At 53.2% G+C, this 12,426-nt stretch overlaps 1 protein-coding gene across 2 annotated transcripts in view; it reads left to right on the top strand.

Annotated features, from left to right (window-relative positions):
- SMAD7 (SMAD family member 7) overlaps positions 1 to 12,177 on the top strand; it is a 30,086-nt gene extending 17,909 nt beyond the window's left edge. For both annotated transcript variants that reach the window (XM_030867895.3, XM_030867894.3), the window contains exon 4: positions 10,195 to 12,177. In XM_030867895.3, the coding sequence (XP_030723755.1) occupies positions 10,195 to 10,733 (539 nt within the window). In that variant the 3' untranslated portion in view covers positions 10,734 to 12,177. The remainder of the gene's footprint in view (positions 1 to 10,194) is intronic.
- The last annotated feature ends 249 nt before the right edge of the window (positions 12,178 to 12,426 follow it).

Raw genomic sequence — 12,426 nt, 5'->3', positions numbered from 1 at the left:
AAGAGCCGCTCAGCTCAGAAAGTGCCTGGGGACCTTGCCAGCCCCAGGGCAGCCTCGCAGCCAGCACGGCCCCTCCCCCTCATTAATCAGTAACCAAGAGGGAAAAGCAGGAGTTGAGTTCTTCCTGTGATCTGGGTGCACAGTATACAGTTCTTAAAAACAGATGGGCCTCAGCTCAGTGGGATCACAGTTAAAGGCCCACTGTGGATGGGGGGAAAAGGCCTGGATTTGGGGGGGGCTTGCAAAGATTCAGAAGCCGACCCCCATTTCAAGTGTTTGTCGGATGCCCCAGGAGGGGGCTTGGAGAGAATTACAATGGGAGGGAAAGCGCCCACCCTCCAAATTTCAGTCCCCTGGGGCTGGCCTGCTTTCCTGGGCTGAGGACGGTGGCACAGTCGTCAGCTGGCTGCATGGCCTTCACTGAGCCATTTTTGTGTCCTGGACCTCAGTTTTTTCATCTACAAAATAAGCAGTTGGACCTGGCCTCCAAGTCCCTTGCAGTACTGAATGAAATCCTGTGATCTTCGGTTCTTGGATTTGAAGGTGTGTGAGAATAAGACCCCTTTCGCGGAGGTGGTGGGTAGCTGATGGCCTCTTCCACCGGCGAAGGAAAAGGCTGTAGTTCTTCACGTTTTGAGGTTTGCAGACTTTTCCAAGAATGAATGAAAGTTGAAGGAACTTTCCCCAGAAGAATGCATGTGCATACATTTCCAGGGGTCCTTTAGCCCCATCCCATGGAATCCCTTGTACTCAAGAAGGCAGGGTGTACACGAGGGCATTAGGAGAGGCAGGGCCTTTTTCTTTTTGTGGTAAAATATACATACCATTTACCATTCTAGCCCTTGTTAAGTGTACAGTTCAATGGCATTAAGTCCATCCCGTGGTTGTGCAAACATCACCGGTATCCACCCCCAGAACTTTTGCACCTTTCGAAACAAACTGTGCCCATTAGACACTAATATGGCAGTCCCCCCTCCTCCCAGCTCCTGACATGAATTTGACTGTTCCAGGTTCCTCATATGAGTGGATTCATACAGTATTTGTCCTTTTGTATTTGTTTTATTTCACTCAGTGTAAGGCCTTCAAGAGTCATCCATGTTGTAGTAGGTGTCAGACTTGCTTTTCTTTTTAAATGCTTATAGATATCCGTTCATCCTTCAGTGGCCACTTGGGTTGCTTCCACCTTTTGGCTATCGTGAATAATGCTGCTGTGAACATGGGTGAACAGGTATCTCTTCAAGACCCTGCTTCAGTTCTCCTGGGCGTATACCCAGAAGTGGAATTGCTGGGTCATGTGGTAATTCTGTGTTGAGTTTTTTGAGGCAGGGCCATCCTGACTTGAGTGTCTGCATAGACGGATCACAGATCCCATGGGGCAACTGGGTGGACTCGAGGGGGAGCCCTGGGGCAGGGGGAGTGAGAGGAGAGTGGCATGGGGTGGGGGGAGGAGGACAGCGGAGGAGGGGTGGCCTGGCTCTCTGCAGGAATACAGGCCAGATTGGAGCCCGCGTTCACGTGAGGCCCAGAGTCCTCCGAAATGTGGAGCACACAGCACTGAGCAGCGGTGGCCTTGTGACGGTGGTCCAGGGTAGGGGGGCTTTCATACCCCTGGCCTCCTCACTGGAGGCTAAGGGGTGGGAGGGCCCGTGAGGGGGGGGGGCTCACGCCTAGGAGGTCCTGGGTGCTTTGGGGGTGAAAGGGCTGGGATGGCTGAGCAGTGAGTGTGTCAAAGCCAGGGAGATCAGATTACGGAGGCAGACAGAAGTAATGATTAACTTTTCCAGTCTGCACACTGTCTACACTCTGTCGTACTTTGTTTTTCCCTGTAAGTACAGTGCGGCCCTGGCCGGGCCCTGGTGTTGGGTTGTAAAGAAAGAAGGAATGAGGGCTGGGAGTGAGCAGGGGGCGGGGAGCCAGGGAGCTGGCCGGAGAGGGAAGGCTTTTCCATCAGATCCAGTGCTGGAATTTATTGGCCGGAATGCAGTAAGTGTTCAAAATGCCATCCCATCCAACAGTTTTCATAATTGTTATGGAACAAGGGGAGCTGGGGGAGGGGAGGGATGAAAAGGACTTTTGTTTCTCACTGGATTTTTCCTCTTCTTCGGAAGGTTTCTCTACCCTCCAGAAAAACGAGAGTTGAGCGGAGCTGTGTGAAGGACGGGGTGGGGCAGGGCCCGCCTCTGGGGCTGGAATACCTTGCAGGGAGCCTGGAGGGTCCGTGCAGCTCGGGGGCTTTATTCAATTGAGACCCACAGCAAAAGCTGCTTCCTCAGAGCCCCCAGACCTGCAGAACCAGGAAAAAACTGTCCTGCACCTCTGGGGGTGGTGTCCTTTCGGAAAGCTGGCTGATTGTGCATCTGTGTTTATTAAGCTTCTTTAACGCGTAGCCAGCGTACTTACAAGTGGTCAGTAAAAAGGAGAAAATGAGGGACTTCCTGGTGGTTTAAGAGTAGTTTCCTTTGTTGGATCTGTGTTTGCGAGGGGAGGCGCATCACCAGTTGGGAATCCACGCGTGGAATTTGGGGGGGTTTCTGGACTCTCCCCGGGTTGGGGGTGGGTGGGTTAGAGATGTGACGTGCATACCCTTCTGTTGTGTGCACGTCCTCCTTGCTTTGTCTTCCGGGGAGTGGCCAGGATCCTCCCCAGGGGGCAGGCAGGTGAGCAGATAATGCCCCCGTGCAGGCAGGTCTGGGGGCTCTGTATGCAAGTGTGTGACCCCTCTTTCTGAAGGGAGCTGCTGAGTTAAGTTGGTGGGGGGGACTACGGTGGGAACTTGGTGATGCACCCTGGGGTGGAAGAGACTTGAAATTCAGACTTGAAAAGGACGAGGCTGGATGCACGCTAACCACCAGCCAGGGAGGCCCATTTACTGTAAATATTATGAATGGAGTTGGCCGGGCTGGGAGTCCCCACCCTTCCTCTGAGGCCTCTCGGAGCTGGGCAGAGCTGGCCTCCTCAGAAGGCAGGCAGCCGGGTACACGCTATAATTTGCATGGCTGAAGGCTGGGGCACAGGAAGCCGCGTCAGCCCGGCTGGCGAGACAGATGGGAGCTTTTGATCTGTGTGGCTTCCCCCCTTCCCCGGCGGCTACCCTTAATTATATTCTCTGATGGCAAAACACTGCTCTCAGGAGGGACCCCTGGGCTGGGGGCCTCCGACTTGGGCCGTTTGAGGGGCTTTAGGAGGTGGGGCTGTGGCCCGTTGGAGGAGTAGGGAAGTACTTTTTAGCTCTAGTAACTGATTACTCATCACAGTTTGTAAGGCACAGTCACGAATCAGTCTTCTAGACGAGTAGGACCTGCCAAATATGTCAGCCCAGGGGAGTTTGCAAGAGGAAGGAGGGTGATGATGGCTGAGAAGCTTCAGGGCGCCGGGCATGGGTGGGCATTGGAAATAAGATGGTGATATAGGAGACCCTTCCCCGGACACTCACCTTTTCCTGGGGGCCATGAATGACGACACAGAAAGAACACGAGTTTGTTAACTCTTTGCAATGAAAAAAAAAGTTGGTTTATAGATGGACACTGCCAAATCTGACTCAAATCTCCTTTCCCTTTTGATTTTGTTTTGTTTTATTGTTGCAAATGAAATGCAAAAACGTGCCCTGCTCCCCGAAGTGATTTTCTTACTCTCCAGAAGGTAGTAGAAATAAATGGAACCTGTGTTGTTGAATACTGAAACCCACAGTGTAGCCAGAGACCATCAGAGCCAGAAGGGGGCCCATGGGGCTGTTTTGCCCCAGCCGCCTTTGCCCCAGCTGTGGGCTGGTCAGACTGAGACTCTGAGGGGCAAAGCCGCTTGGCCAAGGTCACAGAGCAGCAGCTTGCTGGCAAAGAAGCCGTTTCACTCCTGGCTTGCCTGGTGCGAAGGAGCTGGACCCCATCCTCGGGGGCCACGGTAGGCATAGCATTTCCACAGTGGGCTGGGAAGGACACTTGTCTTCCCCTCTAGTGTTTGGAGAGGACTGGTGGCTTTTGGGGCCTGAGGTGGTCGCCCACACACAGCTCACACCAGCCAATGTTCTGGCCTTGAACCCAGCTCTGCTTTGCAGCAGGTGATGTGTGTCTCATTGCCCCTCCTTTAACATAGGAATGGTAATACCGTGCAGCCTCTCAGGGTCCCCTTTCTGTGAGCCCCTTTCAACAGAACTATACATAGTAAATGCTCGTTAGGTGAAGGTATCAGCGCAGAACTGTTGTCCCACCTGGGGGTGGGGGCGGGGCGAAGAGTTGTCAGCATTTTCCGAGCATCTGGAGAACCTAAGAGATAATGTGCCCCTAAGAGCCGAGACCCTCCGCTGTGGCTGCTGGCCAGGCCCTGACCTCTGGCTGCTTTTCATCAAATTGTCACAATGCCAGTGTGGCCAGTACTGGGAGCTCCATTTTAGAGATGAGCTCAAGTCACCACCAAGGTGACATGGGAGGCAGATTGAAGGGGGGAGTGTCTGACTCCATAGCTGGTCAGCTCGTGGCGGGTAGAACTCGCTGAGGAGTGAGGTTGGGCCCAGGGACCTGAAGAAGCACCCTGGCCTTTGAAGGAGAGCTTGTGGCACCCCCTGCCCACCCCCCAGCCCAGCTGCCTCAGCGGAGAACCTTGTTGCAGAGCTCTGAAAAAAAAATCCAACTTTTCCGTCCTGCCTTCTACCAGCCAGAGTTCATTCTCTGATGCATTTGATTGTAGGAGCTTGGGGGTAGCAGTGATGGGTTGGGTCTGAGCATTTTCTGGGTAACTGAGAGTTAACCTGAAACGTTTTGAGTTAGTTTCAACCACCATGGTAGCTTGCTTTCAACCCCAGGGCTGTCTTTGCTGCCCCAAGAATCCAAGGGGGCAGCTCTGGCGTCATCTTTTGTGTCCCGGGTGAGGTTGTAAGCATGGCTGGTTAGAGCTGACCCCAGAACCCAGACTGAGCCCAGACACCGAAGCAAGTTTTTATGTGTTTGCTTCCTCCTGAAAACTAGAGACCAGCGAGAGACTTGGTTAATTGTGTTTGGGATGAGAGTGGATGGGACGGGTTGGCACCAAGTCCCCTTTTATCTCAGTCCTTGTCCCTGAAGTGAGCTGGTTGCTCTCTGAACAGTTTACTGACCAGGGTGGGGAGCCGGGCCGATGAAGCTGTTAACCTTTGGGACGACTGATGTAGGGGGAAGGACAGGATGAGGCAACCCTTGGTGGCGCCGGAGTCCCGAGGAGGGAGGGCCCTGGACCTGAGAGGGCGAGGCGTGGCCACGTTTGCGTTCCAGGGTTGCCGGGTTTACTTCTGGGTCTGCATGTGTGCCCTTCGTTTGCCCTCATCAGTCCGCGTGAGGCAGCCATTTCTGCCCAGGTTCCATCCCCAGCCGGGTGCTCTGCTGGACCACTGGGGAGGGGGCTCGCAGACCCATCCCACCGTGGGATAACCAGAATATTGAATAAGAGAAATAATCCCTTTATAATCCAAGTGCCTTGCGGAGATGAGAGTGGGTTGAGACCCCCCCCACACACACACACCCGCCCGCCTTTTATTCCAGCCCCCTGGTTGCCCTGGCAGTGGGCACATTGGACTCAGCCGGTGCCTGCTTCTGTGGCTTTCTCTGTGCTGCTTCGTTTCCCAAGTATGTCCCTGTCCTGAAAAGTCAGAAACTTGGGGACCCCCCCACCCCTGTCCCATCAGCACCGCCTCTGTGTGTGGACACAGCTAGGGTGAGATGGCCTCACTTCAAGCGTTCTCAGAATCCCACTGGGACTGGGTGTTTTGGAACAGTTCTGCCTCTCTGGCCTCATGGTCAACTTCCTAAATTGGAGACCGGACATGGTACCGTCGAGGCACTGAACTTGGCCTTTCCTCCCTCCCTCTTTTTTTTTTTGCGGTCTCCCTCCTTTTTTTTTTTTTTTTTTTTGCGGTCCGCGGGCCTCTCACTGTTGTGGCCTCTCCCATTGCGGAGCACAGGCTCAGGACGCGCGCAGGCTCAGTGGCCATGGCTCATGGGCCCAGCCGCTCCGTGGCAGGTGGGATCTTCCCAGACCGGGGCACGAACCCATGTCCCCGCCCCGCATCGGCAGGCGGACTCTCAACCACTGCGCCACCAGGGGAGCCCCTCCCTCCAGTTTTTTTCTTTTTCAACTCCTACACCTTCAAATCAAAAATTTTAAAAGGGGGAAGTTCCTCTCTTACCTAGGCCTTGAGGGTCTGGTCACCCTGTGCCATTGCGATCCCAGGCATGAGATTCATTCATGAGCCTCTGGTCTTCTGGGAGGGTCTGGTCTGTTCATTCACGACCAGGGTAATTAAATAACTCTTTGTATGAGGCATGGAGCTCCTTGTTAAGTGGTCTTCCCTAATGCAAGTGCAAACACGAGGCACAATCCTTCTCCTTCTCCACACGGCCTCCCGCTTTGCTTTTAAAGGGTAGATTTTATGCTTTAAGGGAAATTGGGAAGGGGAGGGGGAAAAACAACCTTAAAGGAATTTTAGGCTGATTCAGCACTTTTCTGGGGTTGGTCCACAAATTCCCTGAACTGTAATAAAAAGAAAAACTTGTGAGCAGGCATCTGATTAGGTAGCTTTTGACAACACAGCTTTTCTTTTGGATGCTTTAAAATGCACAAATACAGTTTTAAAACAGGCCCCTGGTACAGTTTTCTGAGGAGGGAGAAGCTGAAAATACCGGAAAAGGTTATAAAAGCTGAGGGAAATTAACAAGGGACTGCGAGTTTTGCCTTCAGAGGTTAAGTATCGGCAACCAGGATACTAAGACCCTTCCTCAGTCCTTGTAACGAGGGGGCCTTTTTTTTTTCTGTGCAGGGTCCTCCCAGCTCCTCCCTCGGAGGCCTGGGAAGCCCCCAAGAGCTAAGCGTCTGCCCTGACCTTTGTGGGGAGATGCTTGTGGGCTGTGGGCCCAATTCCAGGAACTGTGCTTCTGTGAAGATGATGCTGAGCGCTTCCTAGAAATGAGCCCAGACGGCGGGTACTTCAGGGCTAAGGAGCGGAGTCTGAACTGACCATTTGGGGCGTTGTGCTGGGCCCCCAGAAGCGTGCTGTGTAAAAGGGGCCTTCGCTCCAGTGATGGGTTTGTCTGACAGCCTGTTTCTGTGCTCAGAGCTGTGGAGTTCAGGAGCAGCAAGGAAAAGAGGTATCAGGGCACTAGGGGACTGCAGGGTGACATGGTGGGGCGACACGTGGGGGCCCTGCTGCCCCAGATTAGGGCACCTAGTGGGCTTTCAGAGGCCTTGTTCACATCCAGGGACACCTACACGCTGCCGTTTATCTGGGCCGGGCCATTAACCTCAACAGAAAAAGGCCTTTTCTTTTTCCAGGGGATGTCTGGCAGCAAATTGCTGGATGCATTGTCGGGCCGCACAGATGAAAGAGAAACCCGCCAGAACGCCCCCCCACCCCGCCCCATTCCCCCTCCTCTCTACTGGCCAACCTCAGGCCCCAGTCTCCCCACCACCCCCCGCCCAGCTTCCTCTGCCCCCAGGCAGACAAGGCGCCCCCCCCCGCCCCTTGCCGGTGGGCCTGGCACAGGGGCAACTCAATCTTCAGGCTTCCTCCCCCTCCCCCCACTCCCCCAACCCCCATACTCTGGCGGGTGCCAGGTTTCAGGGGAGCCGGGCTCCATGAAACAAAGTATTGTGAGGCTCCGCTGAGGGTCTCCTGAACTTCCCTCCCAGCGACTCCTGAGCCTTCCTTTCCAGGCCGGTTTGTTGTCCTGAGTTGGGATAATAAGTGAGAACTTCTTACATTTGGAAACGCTCTCCCACCTCAAACAAGCAGGCAGGTGGGCGCCCTGTGCCTTCCAGAAGAGGGCTTTCTGCAACCCGGCGAACTTGGACGTCAGAGCATTTCTATTTACGCGGGTGTTGTGGGTCTTTGGTATAGCCTTCAGAGCTGAACTCCATCGGCAAGAGGGTTCAGAAGATTGCTAGCGCTCGCGAGTTCATTAGCAGTTGATGGATACTTTGCAGAAACAAGCTAAGGCCTGATGACTCACCTTCTGCTTGGAGCTCTTGTACCTCTCTTGTTTTTCCATATGTTCCTGTGTATGCGCATGCAAACACACGTTCACATAACACACACTCGAAGTGTGCTCGTATCCATGCACACAGCCTCTTTCACACTTGTGCTTCAGAGATGAATGTCGGGGTCGGGGGTGATGGGCCAGGTTTCTGGTGTTGATTTTCGGTGGGGTGGTGGTTGAGGGGAGGAAGGAGCCCTCAGCGTCCCCGTCTTGTGTAGCTGGCGGGGCAGGCATTTGAGAAGGCCAGGTGGGGGGCATCCAGGCAACTGGTGCTCAGGGTGGGTGTTTGTGGCTGCCTCAGTGGGTCACCGAGCGCCTTTGTACAGATTTATTCACGGGACACCTCCATGTAAAAGTTAATGCAGCTGACTGGTTCCCAGGTCCTTACGTGCCTGTTAACGTTGGAAGGAGTGGGTGTGCTGAGCTGCACTGGTTACCCAGCCTGCTGGGGCAGCAGGACAATGGAGACCCGAGCCCTCCTTTACCCCCCCCCTGCTGTGCAGTATAACCCATCATCGTGCAGGCTCTAAACTCAGTGGTTCCAAAATCAAAAAGGCCAATCAAACTCAAAGACCTCACACACCACCCCCAACTTCATGCCCCAAGCCCCCCACCCCAGTAAGTGAGAAGCAGGGACCTACAGGGAGGGCAGGAGGCCGCCTCTGCTGCCTGCCAGGCCTTCCCCCTGTCTCTCCCCATTTTCGTTAACAAATACAAGACTTCCGGTCTCCGCCCTGCCACCACAAACCACAGTGTTCCTGCAGCCCGGCTGGGCTGGGGAGACTCACGGTTCCCAGTCTGAGTCCTGCCCTGCCGGCTCTAGCTTAAAGGAGGAGTTAGAGGAGTCGGAATGCCAGCCTCCAGGGCCCCCTTTCCTTTCATATGCTCCCCCCTTTAAAGATCTCTGAGCGCCTGTTTGGGAGTCACCTTACCAGAATCACCCCAGTCTCCCCTGCTGCCCGTGGGAAGCAGCATGTCTAGGAAAGCCGGGGTGGGCCCTCCAGGGGAGGAAGGGGGCAGGGCATCGACTTTAGATGCTTCTAGGGAGGGAAGGGGAAGAAAGGAAGATGCAGCAAGCAGGACCCTGCAAGCATGGCGGTACCCACTTTAAACACATCGTCTTCTGTCTGGGCTGCAGGAAGTTAAGGTAGTCTGGGCTGACACCAACTTGCAGGTTGTGATTTGGCATTTTTACCTGAACTCACGTGTACAGAGCTGCCGCTGACAGACACATTGAGAGTTATTTTTCTATTAGGAAGATAGATATTTTTAACCCAAACCACGTCCTTTAAAATTTTTCCTGGATATGGGACTTCCCTGGTGGTCCAGTGGCTAAGACTCCACACTCCCAATGCAGGGGGCCAGGGTTCGATCCCTGCTCAGGGAACTAGATTGCACGTGTCACAACTAAGAGTTCACACACAGCAACAAAGATACTGCATGTGGCAACGACGATCCCACATGCTGCAACTAAGACCCAGCACAGCCAAAGAAATAAATAAGTAAATAAATATTTGTGGCGGGGAATAAACTCTGCAGTGGCTCCTCCTTTAAAAAAAAAAAAAGTTTTTTTTCCTCCCGGATAGCGCCTCCTATGACCAAGGCACTGATCTGAGAACTGGGAGACAACAAGCACAAAGACTGCTTAGCAGGTGGTCCTGGGGTCTAGGTCTGGTTCCATCATCCCTGGGGCCTGAGCAACAAGCTTTCTGAGTCCAGGTTTTCTCGTGAGGATGACAAGGGACTGGAGCAGTTGGCCTTCAAGGTTCCATCCAGTTTAAAGAACTGTAATTCTAGACCATCCAACTGGTAAGGCCTTTTCTAGCCCTAAAACTAGGACCAGCCAAGTTACTAAGTGGTCTTGGCTTCTGAGCTCTGCAGCGATGGGGCTTTCCTTTGGCCGGGTGGGCACACGTGCTGGTATCCTGGGTCTCTGACAGGGTGTGGGGAGTGGAGGGAAGAGGCTCCCCAGCAAGCCCCACGCTTAGAGGCAAGGCTCTTCCGTCACTGGGTCACGATTTCCAGGCCCCAGTAGGAGGACTGTTCGGCCTGCAGCACATCCAGCACCCCATTCCCTCCTTCTGTCTTGCCCTGAGAGACGAGCTGATCATGGGGCTGTGTGTGATCTTGATTTCGGGAGGAAGAGTAAAAAGGAGGGGCTCCATCACCGAACCACGTCCGCCATTTTGTTTTCTAGATTCCCAACTTCTTCTGGAGCCTGGGGATCGGTCACACTGGTGCGTGGTGGCATACTGGGAGGAGAAGACGAGAGTGGGGAGGCTCTACTGTGTCCAGGAGCCCTCCCTGGATATCTTTTATGATCTACCTCAGGGGAATGGCTTTTGCCTCGGACAGCTCAATTCGGACAACAAGAGTCAGCTGGTGCAGAAAGTGCGGAGCAAGATCGGCTGTGGCATCCAGCTCACGCGGGAAGTGGATGGCGTGTGGGTGTATAACCGCAGCAGTTACCCCATCTTCATCAAGTCAGCCACACTGGACAACCCGGACTCCAGGACGCTGTTGGTACACAAAGTGTTCCCCGGTTTCTCCATCAAGGCTTTTGACTACGAGAAAGCGTACAGCCTGCAGCGGCCCAACGACCACGAGTTCATGCAGCAGCCGTGGACTGGCTTCACCGTGCAGATCAGCTTCGTGAAGGGCTGGGGCCAGTGCTACACCCGCCAGTTCATCAGCAGCTGCCCGTGCTGGCTGGAGGTCATCTTCAACAGCCGGTAGCCACGTGGGGAGAGGACAGCGGGAGCCTAGCGGGCCCGGTCCAAACTACTTTGCTGCTAATAGTTTCCTCCTGAGTGCTTGCTTTTCATGCAAACTCTTTGGTCGTTTTTTTTTTCTTTCTTTCTTTTTTCTCCCCTCCTTCCCCTCGTTCTTGTTTATGTTCTGTTTTGTTCTTTGAGAAATAGCTTATGAAAAGAATTGTCGGGGTTTTGGCGGGGGCGGGTGGTATGGTTGGCAGAACACCGAGGCGTGAAAAGGGGAAGCAAAAATCAGTACCACCGAACACAGTGTAAATGGGGGGGCAGGCCTCGACTTCGGGGTCCTCGTTGCCCTCGTCAGGGTGTACGAGAGAGAGAGAGAGAGAGAGAGTGTGCGTGTGTACGCAGATGGGGGAAGCGGTGTGCTCTGTTGTGTTTCCTACGGATGTTGACCGCTGAGAGGTTTGCGCTCCCAAGCTGTGTCCCTCGTGCTCCTTGGACTTGCACAGTGGGGCAGCGGGTGTCCCAGCAGTGGCCAGCAGCAAGGCTCTGTCCCCCAGCCTGGGGAAGCCCCCATCCCACCTCTCCCCTTCTAGGACATTGGCCTGTCCGCAGGCTTCTTAGAAGCCACCCTGCCAGTTTTTCCATGCTGTCTCACTCCCTTCCGGCCACCCTGCTGCCGTTGTCGTGTCTTTCCTTTTTGGCCATCTGCTCCGGGATACCTCTGAGATGGGCTTCCCGAGGGCTGCCGGGGCAGCCCCGTCACAGTATTGCTCACCCAGTGCCCTCTCAGGCCCCTCCGCCTCTCCCCTGCCCTGGTTACATCAGGTTTTTCCTGGACTCAGAAAACCAGCTCAGCACTTTCCTCCCCTCTGCAGCCTGTGTGTTGAGCTCTGCTGTTAGACCAGCGAGGGGAGCCGCCCCACTCCCCACCAAGAAGGATTCGGTCCATCTTAACCCAAGGTACCATCCTGAGCTGACACCTAACTCTTCCGTTTCTTCTACAACTCATACACTCGTATGATACGTTGACACTGCTCTTAGCTCAATGAGCATGTTTAGACTTTAACATAAGCTATTTTTCTAACTACAAAGGTTTAAATGAACAAGAGAAGCATTCTCATTGGAAATTTAGCATTGTAGTGCTTTGAGAGAAAAAGGACTCCTGAAAAAAAAACCCTGAGATTTATTAAAGAAAAAATGTATTTTATGTTATATATAAATATATTATTACTTGTAAATATAAAGACGTTTTATAAGCATCATTATTTATGTATTGTGCAATGTGTATAAACAAAAATAAAGAAAAGATGCACTTTGCTTTAATATAAATGCAAATAACAAATGCCAAATTAAAAAAGATAAACACAAGATTGGTGTTTTTTTCTATGGGTGTTATCACCTAGCTGAATGTTTTTCTAAAGGAGTTTATGTTCCATTAAACAATTTTTAAAATGTATACTTGATTCCATGTTGTCCTCCAGCTCCTTTTTCTTCTGGTGGGTGGGCAGCGGGATGTAGCCATCAGAATCTGGTACAGTTGGGGTCTCCCAGAGCTTGGTTGGGGAGGAAGCTTGGTTGGTGGGACCACAAAAGGGAGAGACGATCCGGAACACCTTGCTCTTCCTTGCATCCTAGAAAGACCTGTACCTACACAGATACCACCTTTCTTGTTAGGCAGGAACCTTAGGGTGCAGCTGGTGGGTGTCCTGAAT

This window comes from Globicephala melas, chromosome 13, assembly GCF_963455315.2.
Source record: "Globicephala melas chromosome 13, mGloMel1.2, whole genome shotgun sequence".
Lineage (NCBI taxonomy): Eukaryota > Metazoa > Chordata > Mammalia > Artiodactyla > Delphinidae > Globicephala > Globicephala melas.
Note: the sequence above shows the minus strand (reverse complement) of the source record. Positions and strands in the feature narration are given on the sequence as shown.